The sequence below is a fragment of the Ceratina calcarata genome, unplaced genomic scaffold (genome assembly GCF_001652005.2).
Source record: "Ceratina calcarata isolate Rehan_Ccalc_2016 unplaced genomic scaffold, ASM165200v1 scaffold351.2, whole genome shotgun sequence".
NCBI lineage: Eukaryota > Metazoa > Arthropoda > Insecta > Hymenoptera > Apidae > Ceratina > Ceratina calcarata.
In genome coordinates this window covers 434,720-462,012 of record NW_017158043.1, presented here as the reverse complement: position 1 = coordinate 462,012, position 27,293 = coordinate 434,720, and the positions used below count along the sequence as shown (strand labels likewise).

At 38.5% G+C, this 27,293-nt stretch overlaps 3 protein-coding genes and 2 non-coding genes across 6 annotated transcripts in view; 3 read left to right on the top strand and 2 right to left on the bottom strand.

Annotated features, from left to right (window-relative positions):
* Positions 1 to 997: 997 nt before the first annotated feature.
* Positions 998 to 23,578, bottom strand: LOC108625379 (ATP-binding cassette sub-family A member 5). Of its 2 annotated transcripts, none has more exons than XM_018025360.2 (26): positions 23,281 to 23,578; positions 17,417 to 17,583; positions 16,707 to 17,004; positions 14,958 to 15,079; positions 10,928 to 11,098; positions 10,669 to 10,850; positions 10,392 to 10,593; positions 10,231 to 10,306; positions 9,858 to 10,011; positions 9,507 to 9,693; positions 9,280 to 9,423; positions 9,045 to 9,195; positions 8,889 to 8,962; positions 8,358 to 8,810; positions 7,930 to 8,279; positions 7,444 to 7,850; positions 7,116 to 7,376; positions 6,780 to 7,047; positions 6,538 to 6,712; positions 6,123 to 6,459; positions 5,778 to 6,052; positions 5,557 to 5,703; positions 5,096 to 5,475; positions 4,814 to 5,021; positions 4,401 to 4,740; positions 998 to 4,334 (listed from the first exon to the last, which is right to left on the bottom strand). In XM_018025360.2, the coding sequence occupies exons 4-26, from the start codon at positions 15,048 to 15,050 to the stop codon at positions 4,231 to 4,233; spliced, it is 5,139 nt and encodes a 1,712-aa protein (XP_017880849.1). In that variant the 5' UTR covers positions 15,051 to 15,079; positions 16,707 to 17,004; positions 17,417 to 17,583; positions 23,281 to 23,578; the 3' UTR covers positions 998 to 4,230. The 2 variants fall into 2 exon arrangements, with proteins under 2 accessions (XP_017880849.1, XP_026669723.1); XM_026813922.1 differs by having other exon boundaries at positions 4,814 to 5,000.
* On the top strand, positions 11,925 to 13,052 carry LOC108625381 (tubulin polyglutamylase complex subunit 2). Its single transcript, XM_018025364.2, has 2 exons — positions 11,925 to 12,222; positions 12,444 to 13,052. Exons 1-2 carry the CDS (start codon positions 11,979 to 11,981, stop codon positions 13,037 to 13,039), a joined length of 840 nt encoding a protein of 279 aa, XP_017880853.1. The 5' UTR covers positions 11,925 to 11,978; the 3' UTR covers positions 13,040 to 13,052.
* A 1,943-nt stretch (positions 23,579 to 25,521) lies between the features above and the next one.
* Positions 25,522 to 25,614, top strand: TRNAY-GUA (transfer RNA tyrosine (anticodon GUA)). The gene is made up of 2 exons: positions 25,522 to 25,558; positions 25,579 to 25,614. It is a non-coding gene; the product is annotated as a tRNA-Tyr (tRNA).
* Positions 25,615 to 25,873: 259 nt separating this feature from the next.
* On the bottom strand, positions 25,874 to 25,946 carry TRNAR-UCG (transfer RNA arginine (anticodon UCG)). Its single transcript has one exon. It is a non-coding gene; the product is annotated as a tRNA-Arg (tRNA).
* Positions 25,947 to 26,143: 197 nt separating this feature from the next.
* The window catches only part of Atf6 (bZIP_ATF6 domain-containing protein ATf6), a 4,653-nt gene continuing 3,503 nt past the window's right edge, over positions 26,144 to 27,293 (top strand). The window contains exons 1-2 of the mRNA XM_026813938.1: positions 26,144 to 26,934; positions 27,166 to 27,293. Coding sequence (XP_026669739.1) covers positions 26,856 to 26,934; positions 27,166 to 27,293 — 207 coding nt within the window. The 5' untranslated portion in view covers positions 26,144 to 26,855. The remainder of the gene's footprint in view (positions 26,935 to 27,165) is intronic.

Below are 27,293 nucleotides of genomic sequence, written 5' to 3'. Positions count from 1 at the left end.
ATGTATGTACGTGTAAGTACCTACGTACGCATGTATATACATGTATACATATAATGTATTTATACACATATATGTATGCATACGTAAAAATTTGTAGTGTAAATATGAATGGGGGACAAGTACATTTAATAGTAATTTTCGATAATAGAATTCGTATTAACTACATGACAATCGAAATTCTTTACTCTTTCTAACTAATTCCCCTTGTACAACGTAAAACAGGATTATCGTTTCGTATATAAAACTCTGTACACAATCGAAGCCAATCAATTTAATAAGAAACTACCGCCACTTGAAATTGTATAAAAAAAGATCATACAAATTTGCCCCTTATTTAACAGATCCTTTAGTAAAAATTAATTGTAAAGTGCTATAATAAACGGTATACATACGAATCGTTCGTAAAGTTGCATCACGTATCAACACAATAAATACTTATACTTCTCCCTAACTTTCTATTACCCTAAATACATGCTAGAACAATTAAATCTTCTCATGGACAGTGTCAAATAATTTCCGATGATGTATCACAAGACAATTATTACAAACATACAAAATTCGTTTACGTACGTGAAAAGAGGGGGAGGTACAGAAAGAAGGCAGAAACACCGCGTATTACTTGTCGTTAATAACAACTGAACTTTCGTACAGTTTGCGTTTTCTAAAGAACTCCTGAACGGGCAAACGAAATCGTTGGCAACTTCTCGTTTTATTCGCGTTCCCAAGATTTCCCAAAATGAAACGGCACTTATCTCTAAGCTCTGCTGATCGGTACGTAACAAACGCTATCAATAATAATTAGTTCGAATGCGTATCGCTCTATATGAGAGTTACTCTAAAATTATATATTAAACAACAATGAATAGATCGAGAGGCAAGTAGCTTCCCAGATGTTTCCCGCGTTCATTCTCATCGAGCCGTCTCGCATTTTTTTGTCTTTTTCTTTATTTATAATTCTTTCGTCACAGTTTTAAAAAACATGAAGAAGGACACTTCGTAAATGTTTAACTGATTTCTTTTTATTGGTGAAAAAGCTTTCGTTTTAACCAATCGATTACACATCCACTTTACATAACAAATATGTACGTAGCCTTCCGCAAAGTCAACCGTTCATCGACAGGGTGTATTCGACGTGTTGCATCTCTTTCTTTTCTTTTTATTGATGATAATCGCATTTTTTTTTTTTGTTTCTTTAATAACCGTACGTATATGAGTCTCTTTCTCTCTTAATGTCTTTGAATGTGTGTTGCGGGTTTTATTAAACGCGCAAAAATTCTTAAAATCCTTATCCGATGACCGGTCGCGAACTGGAGTGCACAGGTGCATTAATTCGTGCGTGCGATGTGTCGTGACGTGATTTTCGTGTATCGGTACGTGTCGCCGTGTGACTTGTGCCGTGTCTTGTGTCTGTTTCTTCCTATTCGTTCGTTCTTCTCGTTGAAACGAGGTCATTGATATACAAAACGAAAGATCATACCTAGATACGAATATATGTACCTATATTACTCCTGATAAATTATGTATTCTAATAATAATCGACTTTACATTCAATTTATAAGTCTCCGTTCGACTGTTTTTCCTTTAAGGTCACTCTTATAAATAAAAAGTGTTCAGTGAACGTTCCTCCGCAAATATATTTATCATGAATCAAGAATAACTTATTAACGTACATTGAAAGAAACAATATTATACAAACAAATTACAAGCGTTTGCAGTTAAGGGTGCCGTAATTATGCTTACCTTTTACGTTGGCTCTTTTTTGATTCTATTTGATTTCGTCATTTCAACAAAAATGTTTCAAGTTTCAATATTAGAAATTTGAATAATTATGAAAAATCGATCGTAATTTGTTCAAATGTAGGTGAGACTTTTCATCTCTTTCTCTAAACAATGGTATATCGAATAATTTGCAAATTTGTATACTGAAGGGATTAAGTCTAATAAACTTTGAGAAAATCTACGAAACAGTGGTCACGTTACTTACATAAATGTAAATCCATGTATATATGTATTAATATATAATATATATGTATAGTTTTTGTTTTTTCATATTTACTTGTGTGTATATATATACACACATACATGGCGATCGATGTGAAAAACTCGACAAGTATGAACGAGCCGTATAACAGGAAAAGCCAAAAAATGGCGATTAATATGAGCAGAGAAGATATGTAAATATTACATCTACAGACAATAAAAAAGAAAAAGAATCTGGTATTCTTAATACGGTAAACAGTATCTCGACAGGAATGTTTATAATATTCCCGATAATATTTTATATTAATCGTAATATACATAAAATCATAACAGTTTCGTCAAAAGATATTATAAGTACTGATACATGGAAAACGTGTACGTACTTTATACAATTTTCATAAAATTGTCTGCAGATTTTCCCTCGTTTATGTAATTCCATAATTGACTAAATTTTATGTTAATGTGATATCAGCTAGAATGTGTGTTGTGCGTACACAATCCCTAAGTAGAGGCGCGTATGCTCAGCGGCGCATGGATCATTTTCTCTTTTCTCGTCTTCATTTTACATTATCCGTTATCCTTCATACAACGAGATTTATTTACAAAAATCAATAGCGCCGTACAATGAAACTCCTAGTTTTCGACTATCTAAGCACTACGTGATCTACAAAATGTTTTGTTTAGTCCTTCAAACTGTGCTGTCTCATCCGTCCGATTTTTCGGAATTTCTCAATCACGTCAGACCAAACATACGCACATGGATATCTAAAAAGAAACATTATTTTCGAATGAAAAATCTTCAGAACTTGTGTATCTTCTCCTAATGTTCAACTCTTTTGTTACAAGCGTGTAACAGCAGAATTTCCTAGATTATGCGTGAAGTCTTTACAAAAGGGGATACTTAGACATATTAATTCTATTATTAAATCCACTTTGACAAGTGAAACTTGTTGAGATTCCAATAATTTAATAAAAAATTATTGTTTGCATTAACGTTGTTCTTGTTCCAGTTTCCATTCTTATTTTTACATCTTTCATTTGCAGTAAAAATAAAGCGACATCAAATAAAATGGACATTAACAAAAATTTAATCTATCGTATAATCTTCACGTGATACGAATTGCTAAATTACTGATTGAGTATTAAAAATTTTTCTGCGGAATAATTTTCATTTTTGACTAGGTTTTCACTAAAGAGTTATGTTCTATCATGCTCCGATTGCCATAGACATATTTCGACTCGCCTTATATGCTACTGACTGTCTTTCTCTTTATTGAAAAGACCTCGATAAGGACCATAAGCGAACTGGAGAAATTGATAATGAATACGTATTACGCACTACGTTATATGCACAAATTATGTTGTCCAATTGTATGTTACGTAGATCGTCTCGACGTAGCAGCACCCCTTTTGAACGGTGAGACGGAAATAATCACGAGCAATCGTAAATATTGCTAAAACGAATAGATTTGTATAGAGATTATGTTTCCTACGTTTATAAATGTACATAGGTGATTTATCAAGTTCAGTGTGTCGAAAAAGAATTTAATATGGATTTCTGGCACCCTCGTCCTTGCCTTTGTCAATGATGATTTTAACAGTGTAATGAGAATAATAACGTTCCAATTCCACAGCAATATTAATTGCGAAACCTATTTCGTAATATTCGTAGGATCGAATAGTAGACTAAATTACAATTTCAAAATTATGAATATTACTGTTTAAATAGTATTATTACTGCCTCTTCTTGGTTGACAGTCGAACAAATTGTTCGTAGTATTCCACTATTTACATCTCAATTAATTTTACACGTAACTGTTCATTTATCCGACTGCTATCATACCTAGGAAGTCACCGTTATTTCTGACGAACATAACAGCACGAAACATCGGCACAAACAAAAATATCTAATTATTTCCCATTGCGATTAGGTCGAACGATGTATACCGCAAAAATACAGTTTCATTCATTCACTCACAGTCAGGACTCGCCGAGGACCAATACATGAACGTATCGAAGTCTGCGTCAAGGAGGCGACACGTCCTTCCCCGAGAGTGTTACAGGTTCTCATTATTTTTAAACGCGGAGATGGATTTTGTCTTCGTGATTCTTGATAGTATTCACGCGGCAACACTAAAAACAAATCACTGCTCCCGACTTATTTTTACACATTTCCCACCAGTTGAGCAGATCCCATAAGTATTTCACTATGCGACACGAGAAAATAAACACACTCGTCTATGTGAGTCATCATTCTCCCGGTTTCGATTCGTCGTAGTGGGAAAATTTGAGGAAAACTTGCTCCAAAGTGGTTTGGCTGAAGCTGTACTCTTCGATGTCCAATTCTAGTTTGGCTGGAAATTGAAGTTTGAATTACATCAACGAACCATCGGCAAAGTATCCTCAAAATTTCTAATTACCTTTTTCCAACTGCGTGAAACACTCGGCCAGCGAGGTGACTGCGTGTTGGGGGACAGCAAAAACTAATCTGTCGGCGAAACTTTCTTCCAGAGTTGCGTCCGGAAAAAGGCCGGAAACGAACTCTTTCAAGCTTGTAATCCTATCGCCGGACGGTGTCGTGGGAGTACAATCACCACCCAAGAGTTTCATCTCGAGGGTGTACCCCGCTCCGTACAGATTCTTCAGGTGTTGCGTAGAACCGATACATCTCATTTCCCCTTTTACCATTATACCCACTCGAGAACATAGTGCATCGGCTTCCTCCATCGAATGAGTAGTTAAAATCGCTCCTCTTCCACCCTGAAGCACGTGTGAAACATGTGTAAACGAAGAAATATTTTCGAACGCATAGAACATTGATAGAGTAACGAACTTGAAAACTGGCGAGTATTGTATCCCACAAAAATCTCTTCGACCTAGGATCCATCCCAGTGCTTGGTTCATCCATTAGAACAACTTTTGGACCTCCTATCATCGCCATAGCAAAACTAAGTTTCCTTCTAGTTCCACCTGAACACTCTTGGGTCTGTTTATCAGCGTGTTCATGAATTTCTAGACCGCTGAGATATAAATCGACGATTCTGTTAAATGACTCGTCGTTTAGTTAGTAATCAACCCTGGTACAATTCTTTATTAAATATGTTATATTAATCACCTGTTGATATCTCCCCACGGCACGCCGCGAATGGCGGCGTAACACTCTAAGTGCTCTCTAACAGTGATATTCTTCCACTGTGCATCGTGTTGAGGACAGTATCCCATTTGCCTGAAAGCTTCGGTCATCTGGGAATTAATATTATGGCCACCGATTTGCACTCTGCCTCGGGTGGCCGCTTCTTCCGCTATGACGATCTTCATCGTTGTCGTTTTGCCAGCACCATTGTGACCCAGTAAACCGAACACCTCTCCCGGCTCGACCGCCAATGACAGATTTCTTACAGCAACTTTTCGTTGTATTTGACTAGCTTCTTCGTCTTGTTTCGAACAACAACTGCACGATACCGACTCCTGCGGTCGATACTCTTTCCTTAAATTCTAATAAAGACACAAATTGCAATCGCGTGATGATCAAAGGGAACAGAATTAATTATTACGATTAAAAAAAGTAAATAGTACCTGCACTAGAACTACAGGTGGTTCTTGAACGGATGATGAAGTAATAAGATTAAAAACTTTCTGCCTCTCAGCTTTAACATCTGCATCTTCGTGCTCCCCAATGTCAGAATTTTCCATTATCTCCTCACCAATGGAACCTCCATTGCGCTTCAGGAACAAAATAAATTTTTCACAGAAAACCGTTTTGAATTTCGATATTTAATTTATCAGTTTATACTAACCAGAAAATGTTTAAATACATCGCTGACGTTGCCTCCACTCTTTTTTATATCTAGCAATAGGAGCACAAAGAACCACAGAGGACAATGTAGAAGCACGCCGAAGGCCATCAGGATGATTTCCGCGGTTAAATAATCGGACATAGTCAAATGGTGACAAGCGGCGTTGATAGAACACATTAAATGTACCCTTCCGACGTAATACACCGCGGCGTATGGTACATACAATGTGTTTAATAAAGAAAAGATTACGTGCAAAATAAATGCTGCTGTTCCGCCTGCAAGATCACGAATCAATTAAATCGATGTTAATTAAGAGACCAAATTGAAAACGTTGGTTTAACTTACTGCGACTCAGCATGTCGAGACTCGTGACTAGTATAAACGGTATAATTCCGAAGAAAGTTGCAAGGTTGGGCAAAATGCTCTGGGCAGAATCCATTTTATCGAAGATATAGCTTAAACATGTCGAGAATAAAATAGACGCCGGACAGTAAAGCATTATGAGACCGCCGAGAGTGATCAGCGCTGGGATTTCCTGAAGCGAAGGCACATCAAAGAGAAATATGATGCCAAGAATACATAAGCAGATGAACGTCAACAGGCCGACGAGTACAATAAAATACGTGAGGAAGTACATAGAAAATGACAGACCATTGACACGCAGCTGATTCTTCGCTTTTATCTGAAGACATACAAATAGACTAGTAAGAGACGAACTGGAACGTCGTGTTTAAAGTATGAAGAATTAACTGAAACTTACTTCGCGATCGTACACCATGTCGATAACTAAAGTTATAGGTAACAATACAAAATTCATTCCAATGAACATGGCCGAAGTCCCTGTTCCAATATTGAACTCCTGCGGTTGGGAAGTTTGTTGGAAAGGATGAGTCTTAACTTCGATCGGCCTCAGATCATGTTTGTCCGTGATCAACCTAGACAGAAGAAAATGAAGTAATCCTTCTCCAAATAAATTATATGTTCCCAAATCATTAATCGTACCTGTGATAAGCATTCGACAATACGTTTAGCAAGATTGGTAGGGAGTGTTGCATGGTATCGTTATAGGCAACAGTCAAATTGATTTTCAGTCGACTATACTCAGTTATATTGAAGGCGGCCATGTGCGGTGCGACTTTTAATACATCTAAGAACTTCCCATAATAATCTTCAATGTATCTTACATCTTGACTTATTCCATCAATTAAATCTGTGATATCGTGATCCGTACTATTCGTGTATAAAATTTTGGTCTCGTTTCCGTATGTATCTGGAAACGAAATTAATACAGAAACTTACACAATTAACAAATTTATGGAAGCGTAAATGTCGACATACCGGTGTTCAGCTTAAGAGATTGCACTTTCATGTCGACTGTTTGTATGCTATACAAGTGGAGGCCAAGAACTACCAGAAAAAGTGGTGCGACAATAGTGAAATACAATAATTGAATGTTCCTGAAGAGTCTGAGTATCCTTAGGCGAAGCATAGCATACAAGGTTTGGAAGAATTTAGGCCGGATTTTTATGGGGTCTAATCCGAGGCCGAGAACAGGAGGATTTCTGTCGTTATGAACGCCATCCGGTAGATCTCCCGCACCTATAATACAAGATTTCAGTTCACAATTCATCATTTCGATGATAGTTTCCAAAACATCAAACTCGACCTTTTGCTTGGCCGTCGCTTTGAACGGTAACACCTTCGTTCTGCAAACTCTGATAAGAGGTACTCTTCGACTGCAACGACAGTGACCTGCTCAACGCACGACTGCGCACCATTTTTTTCGACAAATTATCCATGGTGTATTCAAGTCCTTCGTCCTTTTCTAGGTGAAGGAACACCTCTTCTAAAGTAGTCATCGACACTCCGTAACTACTAATGCCCAATCTACTCGAACGAGTTTTTATCTCGTGCTCTATAGCTGAGAAAAGCGGTGCGAAATTTTCTACGGAGTTGTGAGGTAAGATGAAGCTCAATTCGCGTCCATGGCGCCTCGCTTTTTCCGCCTTTGAAACGTGACACGTTACCAATCTAGTAATAGCATGTTCCCTTGCGTTCCCTTCAAGCACCAATCTGTTGCATACATTAACGAACATTAACTTTTACAATCTAATCAGAACATTTTATTAATCGAATATGAAAATCAACATACGTTAAGTGATATCCGATACCGAATTTATTTTTTAAGAACAGGGAACTGCCACAGCATCTCAGTTTTCCTTTACTGATAACCGCTTTCCTATCTGCTAATATATCTGCCTCGTCCATAAAGTGTGTCGTTAGTAAAATCACTTTTCCGTGACGTCTGGATTGTAAGAAAGACCACATCTGCCTCCTAGAGTACGGATCCACTCCTGCCGTAGGCTCGTCGAGAATGATAATCTTCGGATCACCTATAATGGCTATTCCTACAGACAACTTTCTCTTTTGTCCACCGCTTAGATACTTAGCAAAAGTGTCTGCCTTCTCGGTCAAGTCGATGTCTTTTAAAGTCTTTTTCACCTGAAATTCGCACACAAACATTGAAGAGTACATAATATTTAACGCAGAGGCGACAAAATTTTGAGAGAATAAGTGTACCTCATGTTCTACCATCCCTCTTGGAATGCCCCGTACAGCGGCGAAGAACTCGAGATGTTCCCGGGGTGTCAAGAGATCAAAAAGAATATCGTGTTGCGGACAAACACCAGTCATGCTTCTGATCATTTGCATGTCGTTGGAATCCCTGACGTCGTAGCCGAAGATCAAGGCAGTGCCGGCGGTTGGTGCAGTCAATCCAGTTAATATATTGAAAAGACTAGTTTTACCAGCTCCATTATGTCCGAGTATCGCGGTGATTTGGCCCTCGTAAATGGTCAGGTTGATACCGTTCACTGCTTTAATCTCTGGCTTGCGACATTTATGATACGATTTGTAAAGATCGACTATCCTAATGGCTTCGCGACCTTTCATCTCGCGTACTACAGGTTCGATATCACGATTAGTTTCTTCACCGGGAATAAAAGAATTCGACTCGCCGTTCGATGACGGTACCTGCAAACACGACTATGAAAATATTTTTCTTTCAATTTCCGTTCCCACGTTACTCTTTATGTCATTAATTAAACCTACTCGTGGAGCTTTCCTCTGACACCAGAACCCGGGTGTGAAACAAAACCAAGGATTCCTCTTCGTTCCATATTCGCCTAGATTAGAAATTTACGATCTAATTACACATCGCTTGTTAATATTTCGATGAGTATTATAAAAAATATTTAAGTAGCGTACTCGGTAAAACGGAGTCAAAATAGTAGGCAAGAAAGCCATACAATAGTATGTCTAAAGTCATCATGATTAAACTCCCTCCGAAAGGTATACCAGGACCTGACCAAAGATTGTCAAAGTTTACTCCTTCTCCTTGTAAATCAAGAACAAGGGCCTGTAAATAATCATGAACATTTTTTATATAAAGAAGAACTTTTTTTCTTGAATTAATACATCTTTTTCTACGAATAGAACAAACCTTATCCATCGCTAAAGCAACGCCTGTTGGACTAAGGAGAGAGACCAACCAAAACGGAACTGAACTGGAATCTTTTACAAAGACTTGAATAAAGTACATTAAACTCAGTATCGTCACTGCGAAATTGCCAAGTACACCAGCAGTCTGTTTATGAAAAAAAATTGGATCCAATTAATTTCGATAATATCAGTACGACGATGTCAAGACGGGTTTTAGGAGGTACTTACGCGTGACTTGTCGAACAAAGGTGTTATCATAAAAGCAAACATGATTATTGAGAAACTGTAGAGAACTACTAAAAGGAATATCGGTAAAAAGTGTGTGTGCTGAAACATTTGTAGCGTAAAAAGTAGTATTACTCCAACGGCGGAGAGTAACAAAACAAAGACGCCGTAGATAATGAACCATGACAACCTGAAATGGAAAATTGAAAATAAAATTTACGTAGGAAGCTTATCTATGTGGAACTATTATTCTCTTTATATGTCCTTTTCCATGCAAAATGTAGATCGTTAAACGTGCACTAATATCCAAGACGAAACCAGTTCTGTTAGTTCCAAAATAATACATTTACCTACCAGAAAATTGAATCTTGTAGGCCCATTATCTTCATTCCCTCCTTGATCTTTTTCTCCTTCTCACCAACTATCAGGATCAGGAGATAAGTGACGAATTGTGAAATAGCCAGAACCATAAAGAGAGGTATAACAACTCTAAAGGCCAGCATCCAGTCTAAATAAAAGATATCCTTAGAAATATGCCCGCGAAATAAAAAAACACTTGAAGTGTAATATTAATTACTAAAACAATCCTATCTTTTTCATCTATACATATCACTCTAATTAATTGGGATATCTAATACAATTTAATACAGAATTTGTTAATTAGCATGCAAGGATATACAAGAAAATTTTAATGAAAATATCCATGGCCTATGTCTGTAACCGTTACCTGCTGTAAAAGCTTCTTTGGGGAACATTTCCAGTTTAATATTAGGTATTGTTATATCGGTATTTTCTGTGTCCAGCTGGAAATTATATTATAAAACGCAAGATTAAACGAACGCGTTCACAAACTTCTTTATTAATTGAATGGAATAATCCGAAACGTACTCTTATCTTCGTGATATCCATTATCAATTGCAACGCTAGGAAACCTGAGTGCAAATAATTATTCACAGGACACGATCCACCAGTCTCTATCGACAATAAGCCCATCCAGTGGCTTGTATCTTTCCGGCAAGTAACTGGGGCGGAATACAATTCAGTCGGCGGTGGTGAAGTTGTGTATGAAGGATTGGTTCTTATCTCGTATCTAGAGACAAGAAAATACAATATAACGATGTCCGTTTACAACCGATTAGGTCGATAAAATGGAAGCCATGCTTACAGAAGACGCTGTGATATAGGTTGAGAATCTTCGAAGATTACCGCCAAGGGCACGCTGTACGGATCTCTCCAATACGCCGCTTGTAGATCATCCTTCGTATCGAACACCATAAAATTCAAGGGAAGCTTGCCGGGATAATCCCACATTGATAACCACAGGGTATTCATTGAATTTAAAAAGGTCTAAAATGGAAGTAGTATGACAAAGATTGGCTAATGTTTATACTGTCTTGAGAACATTTATTGTTCTAGACATGTACCAGAGTTTCTGTCGAGTTGGGCACAACGGCTATCGTGTTGTTCCTGTTACCATTGAACTTCTTGAATATACCTTCCTGCCTCTGCGTTGTCATTGCAGGATAATGTGGATTTGGTGATAATACCTTTACCACAATTAACACACCTAACATGTAAAGGGGTAGGAAAACCTCCTGTGAACAGCGAAAACCAAATTAATGTTGTAAAATAGAAAACAGTATGAAAAGAAACGGTCGTAGAGAGTAATACTGGAACAGATGGACGGATACATTTAATTTCATGAATCGAACAAGTCTGTTAGTCCACCCTCGGAGACCACCACCAGCTGTTACTCCCCCATCGACAATAATTAATAATAATGCATACGTTAAAAATCGTACATGGTGATCGAACAGAAGCTAGGGGAAATGCATGCACGATAATTTCTAAAAGGAACCTTTCCTCTACGTTCATAATAATTATTCTACATGCACCCTCTTCCACACCTGTCGTGCAACGTAAACCTGCGCAAGCGTTCGATACAACCCCTCGACGTCGCGACGGACCGTTTGAATACGGGAAAAGTGGATATGCCGGTTCGCTTTCGTATTCCGTCACCATGGTGATCAACAACGGACTGGGCTAGCCTGATTCATCAGCACGATTGTTCTCGTTTCTACGAGCGTTCACAAACGATTTGGGAATTCGCTGTCGAGCTTAGAAATTCTTGTTCAGGAAAAATTTCGATTCAGAGAATTAAGTGAATTAAAATGGAATAAAAATAAATATTAATAATTCACTAAAAATACATTCGTCGGTAAATTATTTTATAAATAATGGAATATCGTCTTTAGATCAATCTATTAGATTTTTCAGAATAAATTCCGTACTAGTCAAATTGATACATTCTCCTTCGGGCAAACAATCGTAAATCGCTGTCACATAATTTCAGATTCAACATACTANTTTCTTAAATTATCTAATAAATATGATACTTTGAATTTGTTTTGTAATTGTTGTTTACCGGCAAAGTTTCGATGGACGGAAGTTTATTGAAATATATACCGCGCGCCGATGTCGTTCTTCGTCGATATCGTGACAGAAGATTCGTTTTACGAGAATCTCACGCTGGGCGTGGTGAAGATCCTCGAAAGTTTTCCGTACGTGAAAAATGTACGAGTCGAGCATAGAAACGGATGCGAGAATGCGGCTATCACCAGCTGGGAGCAACGTCATTGTTGCACGCTCCCGGAGGACGTCAGGAACTTCTACGCTTCGATCGACGGCTTCTTGCTTCAATGGAATCTCGAGATAGCAGGTAAACCTTTTCTCAGAATTATCCCTGTATTCCCACGGATCTTCCTTGTTGACTTTTTATCTTCATCCATCTTCTCGGATGACTTGTACTATTAATTGAGTATTCAACTTTGATTTCTGGCGTCTTAACGATGATCGTCGCCTCGTTTTTATTTCGTGATTAATAGTTTCTCATGATGCTGCTATCTTCGGAAAGTAATTTATCAATGATCTTAAAAATAGGTGAAGAATTCCCGGTAGGACGCATGGAAATTGGCACCCTTTCTTCCTTGAAACGGTACACCAATGTCCAGAAAGAGACGGAGGTCACAAGTAAGCAAGGTCAGGGTGACGCTCGCAAACCTACTGACTCTGACGCCGTTTCCGGGACTTCGAACGATTTCGAGAACATCGAGAGCATGATGGAAAATAGTCAGGGATGTAAGATGTTCGAAATCGCGAAATGCTTTCCAGAGAGTGGGATGGCCAAGGTGTACTTGGTTTATCGGATTAAACCGGAAATGGAATTACCGACCATCTGGTTGCATCGAGAGGACAAAAATCGATGGTGTCACTTAACGGACAGTTTTACGGTGTACTTTCGTATGATGTTAGTCCATCTCGGACTTCCATTATGGCAATGTTGCGTGGCTGGTATGAGCCTGCCCACCTGGGTCGAGCAAATCTACTTTTTGGTCGGTCCGCATCTACTTCCTTCGACCGTCGAGCCCACGGAGACCATCTCCACGGCCATGTGGAACAACGGGCCCACAAATATTATCGATTCAGCCATTTTCAAAACCAAGGAAGGAAAACACAAGAGCTCCAGAAAGAAATAATTTTCGTGGTCTCGTAAAAAATTATTTTAATCAACAACTTTGTAGTTACTGTAGTACGTATAAGTAATTAAATTCTGTCAAGTTTTATTTGAATCGTTAGTTTAATTTTTGATATAATGAAATTAACTTTGTAATACTGCAATATGTATTAATTAATCGTATTAAGAGATATAACAGCGGAACATTAAAACAGGTTTATGCATTGCATTGTACTCGAGCTTATACTCTATACAACTGTTTGATTAATAATTCTCTCTCAAATCCTGTCATAATAGAGTAATAAAATCCGAAAATTCTATTGTGACTGGATACATTGTAGCTTTAGTTCTCAGCAGTAGTTCTACCAAATTCGATTGAAATACCAAAATAACAGCTTCCCCGTCCTTCCTGCTATAGCAAATCATGAAAAATAATATACTTAGCAAGTCTGTTGTAATCTACGATGAAGTCGCTGAGTTTATTTTAAGAAGTCGCTGTGTACGTACTTCAGTAGTATTTCAACAGCTGCCGTTGATCATCCCTAACAATGACAAAATGGATATCGCGTCTTCATTACATAGTCCAGTTTTCAATACTAAAGGAAGGGAAGAAAAAATGATTTGTGTGTATGTGTGTGTGTAAAAACAGAAAAGTTGTTCATTCTTTCATGGACGTCCACAACGACCCTTGGCCCAGTTGGCACAAAGCTCACGTAAAAAGCTCGGCCGAAACGAATTGGCAATACGCCCTCCCCCGTTGGCAAACTCAGGTGTCCACGAAGCGCAGTCACTTCGTCGCCATCCGTGGAAACTATCCGCGCATCTCTCCCTCCGCAGCTGGTTTATTCGAAACTACAGTTCTATTGGCATCCAGATTCCCTTATTTTTCTCCTTCCGGTTCTTCTTATAATGCATATTCAATTTGTCCTGCGACAGGCATATACGTCGAATCCACTGATCCAGTCATGTGTGAGAGTAAATTTTGTTGTCCTTTTTCGATGCAGTTTAGTGTTAACAACTTTTATAAGACGGTTTTGCATTTTATTATTCTTAATGTGCCTCTTTTTTTCTCGAGCGTGTGAACGAAGAAGAGAAACATTTGGGTAAGCATTTTATCTTCTTCAAAAGAAAAATCAATTCCTTCCATGGTGCGTGTTCCACCGGTCTACCTTTATTTTTAATCCTCGTAGCATTGAAACATACTTTCTTTTGGAAATAGTTACGTGTTATCGCTGGTCGTCGAAACTTTTGCGTCGACTTGTTAAGATAAAGGGCAGATCGAAGAGAAGAGAGGAAAGACTAGCCTAAATATAGCTCGTTAGAGGTAGAGAAAATCGATTTATACATAAAATAAGTATTCGCGTCTATACTTAGTGCTGGCCTCTCAACGCGAACCGTTGCTCGATTAAGACTCCTCGCGTCGTAAAATGATTAAAACCAATGGGACGGAGGAAAATAAATAATCTGAAAGATCAGGTAACTATGACTCGCGCCTATAGCTGTTGGAATCGACTATCTTTTCGATAATCGGTGAGACATCACCGCACAGTTTCGCGTCACGCTAACGCGTGTAATTCAAAGCTTTAAAGAATTATGTACAGCGAAACTTTAAAACCAGGTCAAACAGCTGCGCGTATTTAATTATACAAAACTACGGATTGCAATGAATTATTGATGATCCTTGCCTTATTTTCGCCGAATGGTCGAACGAAAAGTTGGGCACATTTTTCACAGAGATCTGTACAACTAGAAATTCCAAACCTTTCTAAATAAAGATGTGTATTCGAATAGAACTCTCTCATTAAAAATATTTAAAAATATTCTAGCATATTTCATTATCAAAGTCCATCCATCTATTCTCCGCACTATAAGTAATTAAATTTAGCTCAATTCGCCGATAAATATTAATTGGCCATAAGGTATATTTATGATGAACGTACCACTATAGTCTTCCTCTTGTCGCGTTTCTTCAGCAGGAGATTCCTCACGAGCATCGCTCGCAGCTGAGTGAGGTAAACCCTGCACGAGCCCATCCTGTCAGATGTACTCGTCTTTTCAATTCCTGAAACGAAATCGAACAACAATGAAATGAATACCTACGTATATGATAAGACGAGTTAAGTAAAATTCATTTCTATTAATGTGAACACGTTTTTTACATTGTGATCGCATTATGCGTCGTCCTGATACGATTTAACTGATCAACTTCTAACGTCTCCGAATATTGAGTTTACTCGGTTATCGGGCAAGCCAACAGCGAAAAAAGATTCTTATTGATTAACATCCAGCCGCGCAGTTGGGCCGATGATTGGCCTCCTGTCGTGACGAAAGTTTTCGCTTCGACGTGGGGCTCTTTGTTAGGAAGTCGCGGGCCTCTAACGTCTACCTGCCGCGCGCATATACACAGAAACTGGTCGCGATGTGGTCGATAATTCGTCGTTTGCACTATTTAAGCGTTCGCGCGTGTAACAGCGACCAATATGCCACCGAATATGTCAAGGCCTTCGCAAAGTTTCTTTGTACTGACATGTAAAAAAAGAGAGAGATGGTTCGCCAAGAGGAGATCTGGAGGTGGACATCTATCACAGGTGTTTTTAAAATTGATTGTTATTCCATCCAGAAGTTGGGTGAGATATAATTTAGGCCTGCAGAATTCATATCATTTAATTACATCGTCGATTTTAAGATGCATAATTAGTCGAATCGAGAATTCAGTTTCGTTCCAAGTGAATTGGAAAGAGTAAGTCTCAAGATTCACAGAGATTAATGGGTATGTAACGACGCAGATAGCCAATAAGAATGCATCGTACATTTTATTCTCATCATTACGTCACCAGAAGTTTGTTGCATAATAATTTCATTCAGCGTGGAAGTCGTAAATCTCATCTTCCTTAATTACGATTGATATCTCCAACATCCTAAATCTTTCTAATCTTAAAATCAACGCAACAAGGATCAACATTGTCGAAATATTGAAAACTGAAGTACCGAGATTCCTCAGTTGTTTACAAATATCTTTTTTAACATTTTTCTGATTCACATTTCTCGCGATCAAACACGACGGAGCGACGATTGTCGCGTATCAGATAACATAACGCATGTTGTATAACAAACGAACGAGGCACGCATATATGGTTCGCAGAACTTGAATCGTAAAATTCCAATACTATTAATAATAGAATCAGTAGCGGACGGACGAAAATCTAATTTAATCGATGGGTAGCGAGTCTACGACGAGTCTATCGCTCATGCTACACGAAAATCAATAATTTCTTTCTTCATCGTTGTTTACGTAGCCAAAGACGTGTGGTGCGATTAAGTATTGATACGTCGTCACGTGGGTGTTAATAAGAACTGTCTCACCGTTCCTAAAATAATGTTTCATAATTTTCAACAAATTCAGGGGTCCTGTCAGGCTATTTTAAAATAAATAGCGCACGGAAGTCTAAAAGAGAATATAAAAATGTACAACCGAGGAAAAAGCAAAACTCCGCTCAAAACCATCCATAGAGAATAGCATGTTCCAGATTCTACACCGCAAAACTCGAAGTTTTCGGAAGAGGTAAAACTGAGTAAGAATGGAACGTCGAAAACACGGTAGACGAAACAGAGAATGCAATCTATTTACCAGAGGCGACGAGCAAAAAAGAGGAGAGGGAAGAAATTGTTTTTGTAAGCGTGGAACTTACGTGAATCACCTGCTGCTCGGCAGTTGTATCGAAGGGGGCGATTCTAATCGGCCGTGCCCTCTTCCTGATCGAAATTGGCAGCGTAGCCGATGTAGTGAGAGTTAGCAATGCCGTGGTCGTTCCTACCGTACCCGATTCCGATCGATCGTGACTTGCGAGCGGACGTACTATGAGCTGCGACAACGGCATCGCGATGAACATAGACGGTACGATCGGTGCATCGCCGGAATGCGTTCGTAGTGCAGGTGCTCCTGGCCATCCTTGCTCCCAGCACCGATCACCCGCGGCTCTCCGCTTGCTGCAATTCACCAAACGTTCTTCCCTTCAGTTCCGCGGACAGAACACGAGTCGAATGAGACAGACTAGTACACGCCGATAAAGAAATCCTTCCTGTCGCGTCCACAGTAATGGTTTTCTTGTGTAAAATGTATTCTTTTAACTAACGACGAGTACTGTACAGTGTACGCGTTTGCTTATTCAACGTCTAAAAGTGCTTATGCTATAATCTCCATTGATGACGTCGGAGTATTCGGTATTTTAAGATCACTCTTGTTCAGATTTCAAAATGTCTAATTCGTGTCAAAAATCTTTTATGAATTGAGAAAATTGGAAAGAGGTAATAATACCATTTTCTTTTTAATTCGATGCCCCGCTGTCGTCGATCCCAGTCCTCATTAAAAACTGTAAGATGTTAATAGGAGAATACTCACGATTAACCACGGGAAAATGAATCCAATCCCGGGTCGATGAACGCGATTCGTTGTGGAAGCGAGTCGAGGACGACGTATTTTCTAGATTGACTCTTAGCCCTTCCGACTTCCTCCATCCATGTGGACTACGTTCGACTGGGAGTAGAGCCGATCGGTTTATCTTTCATCTATGAACAAATAACAGCGAAAAGTTTTCCTTTAGTCCCTCGTTCTACCTACGTAACAGGCTTTGTTTTACGTCGAAAGGGCTTAACGGTGGAGCGAGAGCTAATTTCGCGGGAGATTGAAGTCGACTTGGATACATCGAGTTCGTGCAAGTGTTACAAGGTGAGGAAGATGTATAACGTTGCGAAGCGGAGGACAAGTTCCAATTTCCAGGAAGGTGGCTTAATATTCGGGCGATGGAGAAAATAATTCTCCATCGATCTGCCCGCGCGAATGTTTTATGTCACAGGCGATTAGATATCGTTTTATCGAGAGACGTTGCGTCACAGAGTTATTCCTGCTTGTAAATAATGCATGGGGGATGCAGAGATGCCTCGGTGAAACATCCACGTGAGGTGTCAAGACTTTTAAAAAAAAGTAGTAAAAAATACGGCGCAATATGTAACTTAACGCAACGAGATCACTGATCTGATATAAAATGTAGTTACATATTTTACACAATTTAATTCCATTTAAATTGTACGTGACTGGTCGATTCTCGTGTATAGCCGTTCGGTAACAGCGAAACGCACGGCACTTCCTTCGATCTTGAAACTACACTAATTCCGTTGAATTGAACTATGCGAAATGCGAGGCTTTAATCGTCTTAAATCGGAACATTACAGAGAAAGAATTTAGTGCAAGTAGGGAACAGAAATTTAACAGCAAAGAAGACTTAAACATGAATACTTGGAATTTGATTATAAATACCGATATAAATCCGATCAAACAGTGTTTCATTATTCATTCGATCGCGCGACATGGTGGCATCGTAAACGAGTCAAAGGTTATCCGATAAAAATGCAAATCCAAGAAATTCCACTCTTTAAATCCATGCCTCGGCAAGATCAACTTCCCCCTCGAACAAGTTAGCGAAGACGCGAACGAATTTATAAATTTTAAGCTCACTATTTGCCTATTATTTCTTTTAAAAAAGTTCCACGTCTATCCTATATTTTATAGAAAAAGATATCTTTAAAAAGAAGAGGCAAACTAAATCACCATTGAGTGAATCGTAATAATCGTTACATTATGCATCTCGTAACATTGTAAATGTCTGAATAATCAAAGCGAAGTTATGATCGAATGACAATTGGAAGAATGCAAATCTAGACTGCGAAACAATCATTAACATTAGAGAACTGCTCTTGAATGAGAATTTAGGAAAACGCTGTCTTCGTATATTGATTACATCTTGAGTCAGAGCTGCGACTTGAATGGAATAATAAGATGCGATATTCTCTCATCAGATACACGTTAGAGTTGTTCATAGCAAGATGAATACAATCTGTAACAAAAGAATCTCAGCTGCAGAAGACATTAGATAGGAGCCACGTAAAAATACATAAAGTCATTTCATAATCTTTTTATAATCTCCTTAAAAGCAACTATCGTGCAGTTCGCTGTCTGTATTCGTGGGAATCGGATTTTCCTCCAAATAAATTATTTACTAAAAAGACTCGTCGCTACAAAGAATTCAGTTGTTCACTTTGAAGGGGCGACGTCCCTAATCGTGTAATTTCGCGTCGGAGAGCACGACGCGATACTTTTAACGAAGTGGATCTCCCGCCGCGTATCCTACCGGATGTAGACACTTGCCAGCGTATAAATAATAAATACGAAATGCACGGTGGGCTCTGGCTAGACTGGCGCAGGCTCTTCACCCCACGACATCGAGGGTTGTCGAGGTAAGGAACGAGCTAGTCCAGACAAACCGACGCCGTCGTGACGTCTACCGAACGCGGCCTGTAATTGTTAGAATTACGTGTTTTCTCTTCATTGCATCGAGCCGCTTTAGACAGATGCAAGCATTGTTTCATTAAGGATTAAGTGAATGTACTTCAAAGAGATTTAGTTGCTAATGATCATCAGGCTGTTTTGGCAAACATACCTCTATCCATTAGCAAAGCTTTCCATCGCAGACCAGAAGCTTTTAAACTGAAATTGAATTTACCCAAGGAACAAAGGATTATCACTCTATGTCCGGGTACACAATCGGCTTAAAATTCACCGCGAATAGTATAAAAACATTTGATTAAGAACCTTTTGTCGTCTATCGCTAATCTGTTACACAGGGTATACCATTTGAATGAAAACAGTCGTATCCGCACTCGTTGCACAACACATGTGTTACTTCAAACGCGATTGATATCGCTGTGTACATCACAGAACGCGCAAATTGTCTGTACATAAGAAGAACCGAAACCCAGCTATGTAGTCGAAGAATCGCTCCAAAGTCGGACAAGAAAAAGAAAATCAGAAGATTCGATCGATTAAACCCCGTCGTTTAAATATATTCAAGGTGAAGCGAAAGGAAGACTGCGAAAGGGATCGCAGAATTATAAAAGTTAAATCTAAATTAAATATCGTGCGCGATAAGCACAGTTAATTGTAATTGCAATAAATTAGAGAGGAGCTTGATAGTCTAATCCTATTAAAAGTAAGACGGTGTAAATTATGTATCTTGCATTTTAAGATAATTAACGATTGTAATACTTGCTCTGCGTTAATATCGTTAAATATACTTTCTGCATTTAATATCAATTGGATTCCTTTAGATTGCTCACTCAATTTACTTCAAGTTCCCTGGGGAAAAGGAGATAGATGTTATTTTTTTCTTGTTCCAGGCGGTAATAAAAATGCATGGTAGCTAATTGCTTTTAATTAGTTCCTTTATCCAATCCATTTGATGTGCTATCTACTAATTGCTTTACACAACAGTTTCATATGCATATATCTATACAAGACAGTACATTAAGAACGAATTCTCTAAACCTTGAAGACTGCCTTTGTATTGAGTTTGACGTTAGAAAATTAATAATAGATAATAGAAATAAATTACGAATGTAATATAAGGAATGCAAGTTTTATAAGTCAGTAGGTAAATGAAAATGTTTTTTATGTATAATTTAATAATTTTAAAGTAGAATTTTCAAAACGAAATCTTTTTTACTATACATATATGTTGTTCATTTGAATCCGTGATAAGATACGTTAAAAGAATTCCAGCACGTCAACCTGTGCAAATATGCTAATCCGTAAATTAAATAATGCCAATTGCATTTAGTTTTGTTTGTCAGAAAAGAAATCTTTGAACGTAAAGGGAAAAAATGAGGTCCAATGTTGAAGAGGCAAAGGAAGACGAACAGTCCAGCGCATAAGCGCATAATCTCGAAGCACTACAAAGACCTTAGGACCCTATAGGAGATTACTTGTTGCAATGCGTTCGTCATACATGTATCCAGGATTTAATCACATCAGAGAAAATCGTGTAAGCCGTAGACGTCGCGGAACAACATTTCGATGCATACGTTGTATCATACTCGCGACGAAAACAGAAACATTCAACGATAAATCTCAATACTGTCGTGTCCATCTAAAGAGAACTTACAGACTTTCTTTTCTCGCCCATATAATATATTTAGTATATAAATGTTATAATCATAAAAAAGGTATTCAGTTTTAACAGTTGGTTCAATTTTGCTCTTCACTGTACAAGACTTACAAAGATAAACTACACGTAATGTCTTTATAGTATCACATTAGATACGAACATATCATCTGTTATTATCAAAATGTACTTAGCTTTTTAATCAATGCAAAAAATATGCAGAATACATTTTATATATCTAAGGCGCATTTACTTTTATCCCTCATAGTAGGTTTATGGTCCACTTGGGGTATCAAACGCGAAGCAATTTGTCAAACACTGAAACTTAATTTCCTCTTTCTGCATATTAGACCCGAGATTTCCTGCCTTTGCATGCGCCACATCATGATACATCATCGAGTTGCGCAAGCGACGAAAAATTTAAATTTGGAAACATTCTCATTCAAATCGCTATACTAAACGATATCAAGCCAATACTGTGTCGCAGAATATGCTAGATCGAAAAAGAGAACAGCAAAGGAATAATTTAAAAACGCGGATATTTCTACCAGCTCTGTCCTCAAAAGGAGAGCACACATCGCTGAGAAGAAAATTTTCCTAAACACTGATCGTTATATATTCGATGGGACATTGCGAAAGGTATAGCTAGTCTGACGACCCCTTTTCTCTGTTCCCCACAGAGTATATCCAAGTTTACTCGTTATCTATCGTTGCTTAGTCTTCTTGTATAATTCCTACCTTATTACGACCATAATATAGAATTAAAAAGTGTCACGATAATTTGCTGTAAAGCATCAATTTGTCAATTCCTTAACCATCATTGAATCATCAGCGCGCAAAGCGTAAAAGACCAAACACAACGATACAAACGGAAGATCGGTATCAAAAGGAACGAAAGTTACTCTATCCGGAATCGAAAAGCTTGTACAATCATTGGGACCGCCCTTCGTTACCGCCTTATTTGTCATCCCGTTGTCAATGTTCCGTTTCAGGCTTCGTAATCTCGATATCGATCAGAAATGCATCATGTGTATACCCGTTATGCATACATAGAATCGTGATCGTACGATTTTCGTGTCTTGCCCGGCCATACGCCACCGTAGTTTCTTCGCTTTCGTCTCCGTCCTTTTCACGGGTCGCATGAGAGAGAGAGAAACCGACGTCGAGTCGGGTCTATCGACCGGGGGAGAATCGGAGGGCGGAAGAGGGTCAGAGACGCGGAACCACACCAGGACGCAAATTCCGTCTAATTATTTGGTTCCTACAATTCGTGTAGCAACATCGGTACATTGCTGTGTAGTATTAGTAGACGAAATGTCTTGTTACACGACGCACGTCACAGTTGCTTCGAGCGGTCAATGATTTCTAATTCATTTAGGGTGAATTTAAAGCGATTATTGCTTTCGCACACGTACGCAGAGGTCGCTAAACGTCGCTCCCGTCCTCGTGGGTAATAATCCCCTCGATCGTCTTCCTGCGAGGTATCTTCGTGGGTTCAATGCTTCCTTCTTTCAATAGGATGCACGGGTATGCCGCACGATTCGATCAGAGAATAACAGGGGTCGATATTTGCTTAGAAATCCATTGCTCGTCGAAGGTGACGCGAACGTTCGTCCCCACGACGGTGTGGACGGAGTACAATGGCTGAAATTGATCTACCGTACAGTTCCATATTTCATTCTGAATTATTGAATCGTCACCGTCTTCGCGACGCCTCGTAAACCAAGGGTATTTACGCGCGTGTACTTTCCACTACGATTAAAACGATTTATTGGAAGTCTACCAACTTTAACGAAGTTTCTTCCGGCGAATCAGTCTAACTAACGTTGCCGCTACGATATTATACTAGAACGTGTTCGAGGGTTTGGCAAAGGGTTCATGTCCTTCTGGTCGCGAGACCGTGACAAGGCGGCTAGATACTCGAAGTAAAAGTTCTATGCGAGCGGGAGCCGAAAATGTACTCGAACAGGACGTACGAGACAACGGAGTACGATAAAATATGAAATATACGAAACAATGAATATCGAGAATGTATGTAAGGAAAATACAACAAGTAAAATACACCTGACAGGATTAATAAAAGAACAAGGAAAAGGCACATTTGTCCTTATTACATTCCTCTCTTCTCTCTCGGTCGACCATCTCTCTCTCGTTTCCTCCCTCTCTCATAGCTGCTGTTTCACTCTTCATGAAAATCGATTCGCTACCGGCCTGGACAGCAGTCCACGTCGAACGAGTCAAAAATGTATACTCTAGCAATGAAACGTACCTTATCATATTACCCCTCGCACTAACCGGCGACCATCCTATGCGAGAATCTTTACGGCACGAGTAACAGAAGCTCATCGATCGGCGTAATCAGATTTCGTTCGCTATCTTGTATCAAACCTCTAAACTTCTCTACGACACTGATAGGACGGTTCTCTGTGAACGATGCGAAACCGAACGAATGATCGACGTTGCAGTTTAAAAGCGATCGCGAAGTACGAGAGAAATAAAAGAAACTCACGATTAGACACGTCCTGAATGCACACCCGTCGGGCGACGACGCGCAACTGCGCGAGAGCGCCACCTTTCTCGCCTCTTCTCTTCCATCCCCGCCACCATCCCCTGTGGCCCATTAGTTTTGTAGTCCTTCTCTATTTACATAACTATCCTTCGATCTGTCGTACTCTCTCCTTTCTACCCTTTATGTTCAGCGTTTTTTCCATTTCGTACAAGAGTTTCATTTTATAACCTTATGACCCAGGAGTATACTACATTTTTACGCAATGCGCTCCTCATTTACTCTTCATGTTTCGTCGCGTTTCAACGCGTCGTACGTTCTCCCCCTGTCAGGCTCTACTACGCCCGAACCGTACGTGTGCATACATTCATTTACTTTCGCGTGTTTTCTTTATTCTCGCCTTGTTTCCGTCCTAGTCTTCGCGTGTCACGCGAACCTGTCTTTCTATCTATTCTTACCGCGCCTCCATGCTGCTTTCTCTCAATTCTCTGCACCCTCTTTCTCATCCGCGAACGCGAACCCAGCCTCGGTTCGCGCAGTCGTACTTGTCGTACTTACCTCACACGATGCGATGAGTAGGCCCGCGTCTGCGTTCTTCCAACGTTCACTGTCCCTCTGATTTTTTCACCGTTCTTCCTCCCTGTTCGCTTTGAAATCGCTCGTTGTAGTAGTTAGCGCGATTTCGAAGGAATTATCCGTCCCGTCGCACACCTTCCTCTTTCTGTACCAGAAATATAGCCTGTCTGCACGGCTGTCGAAGTGAGCCGGTGTGTAAATAGCGGTACACGTTTTATCCTCTTGTTTACGGTTATGGAGGGAACACACGACATGAACATGACAGCTAATACAACTTTAGTGGAAAAATAATTCTTGCGAATTTCAAACGCTAATTCCTGTAAAATAATATAACAAATTTAGATATTCTACGTTTGTATTATACATGTATAATGTATAGTATGAAAATACAAATTGGTTTATTATATCTCTGCCTCGAACCGTACGTCACGATTACACTCACAACTCGAAATAATATCTAAATATAACGAATAATAATAGTAAATACATTTCTATGTATATCAATTGGTCGTTTTGCAATTAGTAGTAGACTTCAATTTCGTGAATATCGTTCGAAATTAATAGTATGAACGGAAAATTAGAGACCGTTGACCGTAATAATAAACTTTAGTATCAAGTAAATGATGAAACGAGAAGGAAGTCAATCTAATTGATGTTTAGGTGTGGCCTTGTCAAGATAGATTCACTGTGTTCTGATTAGACGTAGCACTTCCTAGAGTTAAGAAACGTCGAATTGATATTTTTTGTTGAAACTGAATAATCTTTATGTGCCAATATTCTTTCACTTGAATTAGTGAGTAATACTACAATAATCGAATAGTTCTATCCAATCATTAGCAACTAGTTTTTAATGATGTGGAAACAATTCCGAGCAAGTTATCACATGTGTTACTGTTTTATACAACCATGTGGTAATTTCCTAATTGGTTAAGCTAAATAAATTAACATCCATATTCGCGTTCATTGATTGTTCTCAAGGATATTCCGATTAATGAAATGTTCAAGAAACATGAATAATATATTAAGTTCAATTATCTCCAGCAAGAGAAAAATTCACTTTATTTAATATTAATAAAAGGATATAATATTTGTGCTCATTTCATTTGTATACTATCTTTACAGTGATTGATATGAAGTTCGCAGTGATTTCTCGAAAAAAATGCCTTCGATCTTTATGTTCATAATGCGCAAACCATTTTCCTTCATCTCCTTGTCACATTGACTCTCCTATCTTTCTCTATTTTTTTATTGTATTAACAGCTTGAACCCCTGAAATTGAACATCATATTCTCATAATATTAAAATGTAACAAAAATGACATTAAAAAAACCATATTAGACGAGAAATTAAAGCGTAAATCTATTTATTAAAATCCACTGACTCACCTGGACCTTATGAAGCACCCAGCGAGAGACTACAACCAGAGACCCTTCGATAGCTCAGTTGGTAGAGCGGTGGACTGTAGTTGGCTTGTTAAAATCGGACATCCATAGGTCGCTGGTTCAAATCCGGCTCGAAGGAAATATTTTTTTTTCCCAAATATTAATTAACGTAAATGTTCCAAACGTGCAAGTTATGCACATTCTATATACAAGTTTGATCTGTAATCAATTGATCAAAATCTTTTTGATAAAAATCTTTCTAGGACACATCATATATTCATAATTAGATAAATTCAATTTATAAAATTATAATTATAATAAAAAATTAATGTACACTATCAGTTTTTATAAGAAATAATAATAATTACTGCTTACTACGAATAAAAAATTTACTTTGACGACCGTGACAGGACTCGAACCTGCAATCTTCGGATCCGAAGTCCGACGCCTTATCCATTAGGCCACACGGTCAGTTGTACGACATTAATCCAGCCTGCTTTATTATGTTACTTTATATAATTTATTTTCAATTATTTAATGACGAATGTTATCTTCTTCATATGCAACAAAAAAAACTGTAATTATTTGCGAAGTGATTCATGTCACGGAATTCAATAACGTTAAAATAGGTTGCGTGGATAATCACCCTGAACAAATAATTATCGTTGCATTATTATAAGTCGATTGTGTTGTCAGCCTCACACTTATGTTAAAAATCCAGTCATTTCGATTCTCCCTCTTATTCATTTGTTTACTTCGTTGATAAATAGTAAATAAGGTGTAAACGATGTGAAATAAGATGCAAGAGGCAAACTCGATGTATTTCCATGCTAAAGCCTCGTCCAAACCATTGTTGAGTTCTACGTCTAGAGTCTAGGTCCAAGATAACTGTGAGAAACAATTATCTGCGTACTCTCTTGGATTGATTTCCATCACTTCCATCATTGTCCACGAATGATGGAAGACAAAATACAAATCCGAAACTATTTACAGACAGTCTGGATAAGACTTAATATTTTGAAAGATGTCTTCCTAATAATTGCATACGTATTAGTATTGAGAAATCCTCGAATCTTTGAGAATGACTGTACACTGACACGCTTTGCATTCGATCACATTCGACCGATTGCGATATATATGTTTCACTATTATTGTTATCATCAAAATACAACGATAATACGATAAGACTATAGTTTAACTATAACTGGTATGCATTTGTAATACCAGAAATCGTTCGTCGAGCGTAACATGTTCGTGTAGTTCAATGCCGGTGGCACGGCAGAATTTTATGTTAGTTAGGATAACAACGGGTTGATATTCGTCCCGTCTTCGGCTATCTTAGTATTTTCGTTTAAGTAGAAGAAATTTTACACCTGAAATATGTTGATAAACCAAGATTCACAGTGGACCGGTGCTACGGCATCTGAGATTCAGATGTTTCCAGATTTCGAAGCTGCAGGTGGGTGTACACCTGTAACCTAACGTGGTATTTCGTCTATTAACTTTCTTCTCTAATGCGTCGCATTTTCAATTTTTTATAGTTCTATCGAAGTTACTAACAAATTTTAGTATTATGACTTGTCTAGATAATAAGCTTTTTATTAGATTTATGATAAGCAGCGGGCACATTCGCATTGTTTACATTTGAGACATTTAAATGGTACTAATTAGAATTATTCTCTTCTTACAGATGATTTATTTCAAACTCTAAGCTCTGAATTGGGTATTCCTCTTTTCTTAGAAAATGATATACCCTCAAAGATGAGCGACAGTATGGATGATCAAATAATAAATGATACATCTATGGGAGAATTATCA

Bases quoted from the DNA above. Each gene is read 5' to 3' on its own strand.
- LOC108625381 (XM_018025364.2), top strand. From the start codon at position 11,979: ATGTCGTTCTTCGTCGATATCGTGACAGAAGATTCGTTTTACGAGAAT. The intron at 12,223-12,443 runs GTAAACCTTTTC...TCTTAAAAATAG, and splicing joins ATGGAATCTCGAGATAGCAG to GTGAAGAATTCCCGGTAGGA.
- LOC108625379 (XM_018025360.2), bottom strand. From the start codon at position 15,050: ATGGGCTCGTGCAGGGTTTACCTCACTCAGCTGCGAGCGATGCTCGTG. The intron at 11,099-14,957 runs GTACGTTCATCA...CGCTGTTCACAG, and splicing joins ACAAGAGGAAGACTATAGTG to GAGGTTTTCCTACCCCTTTA. The intron at 10,851-10,927 runs GTACATGTCTAG...CTTCCATTTTAG, and splicing joins CCAACTCGACAGAAACTCTG to ACCTTTTTAAATTCAATGAA.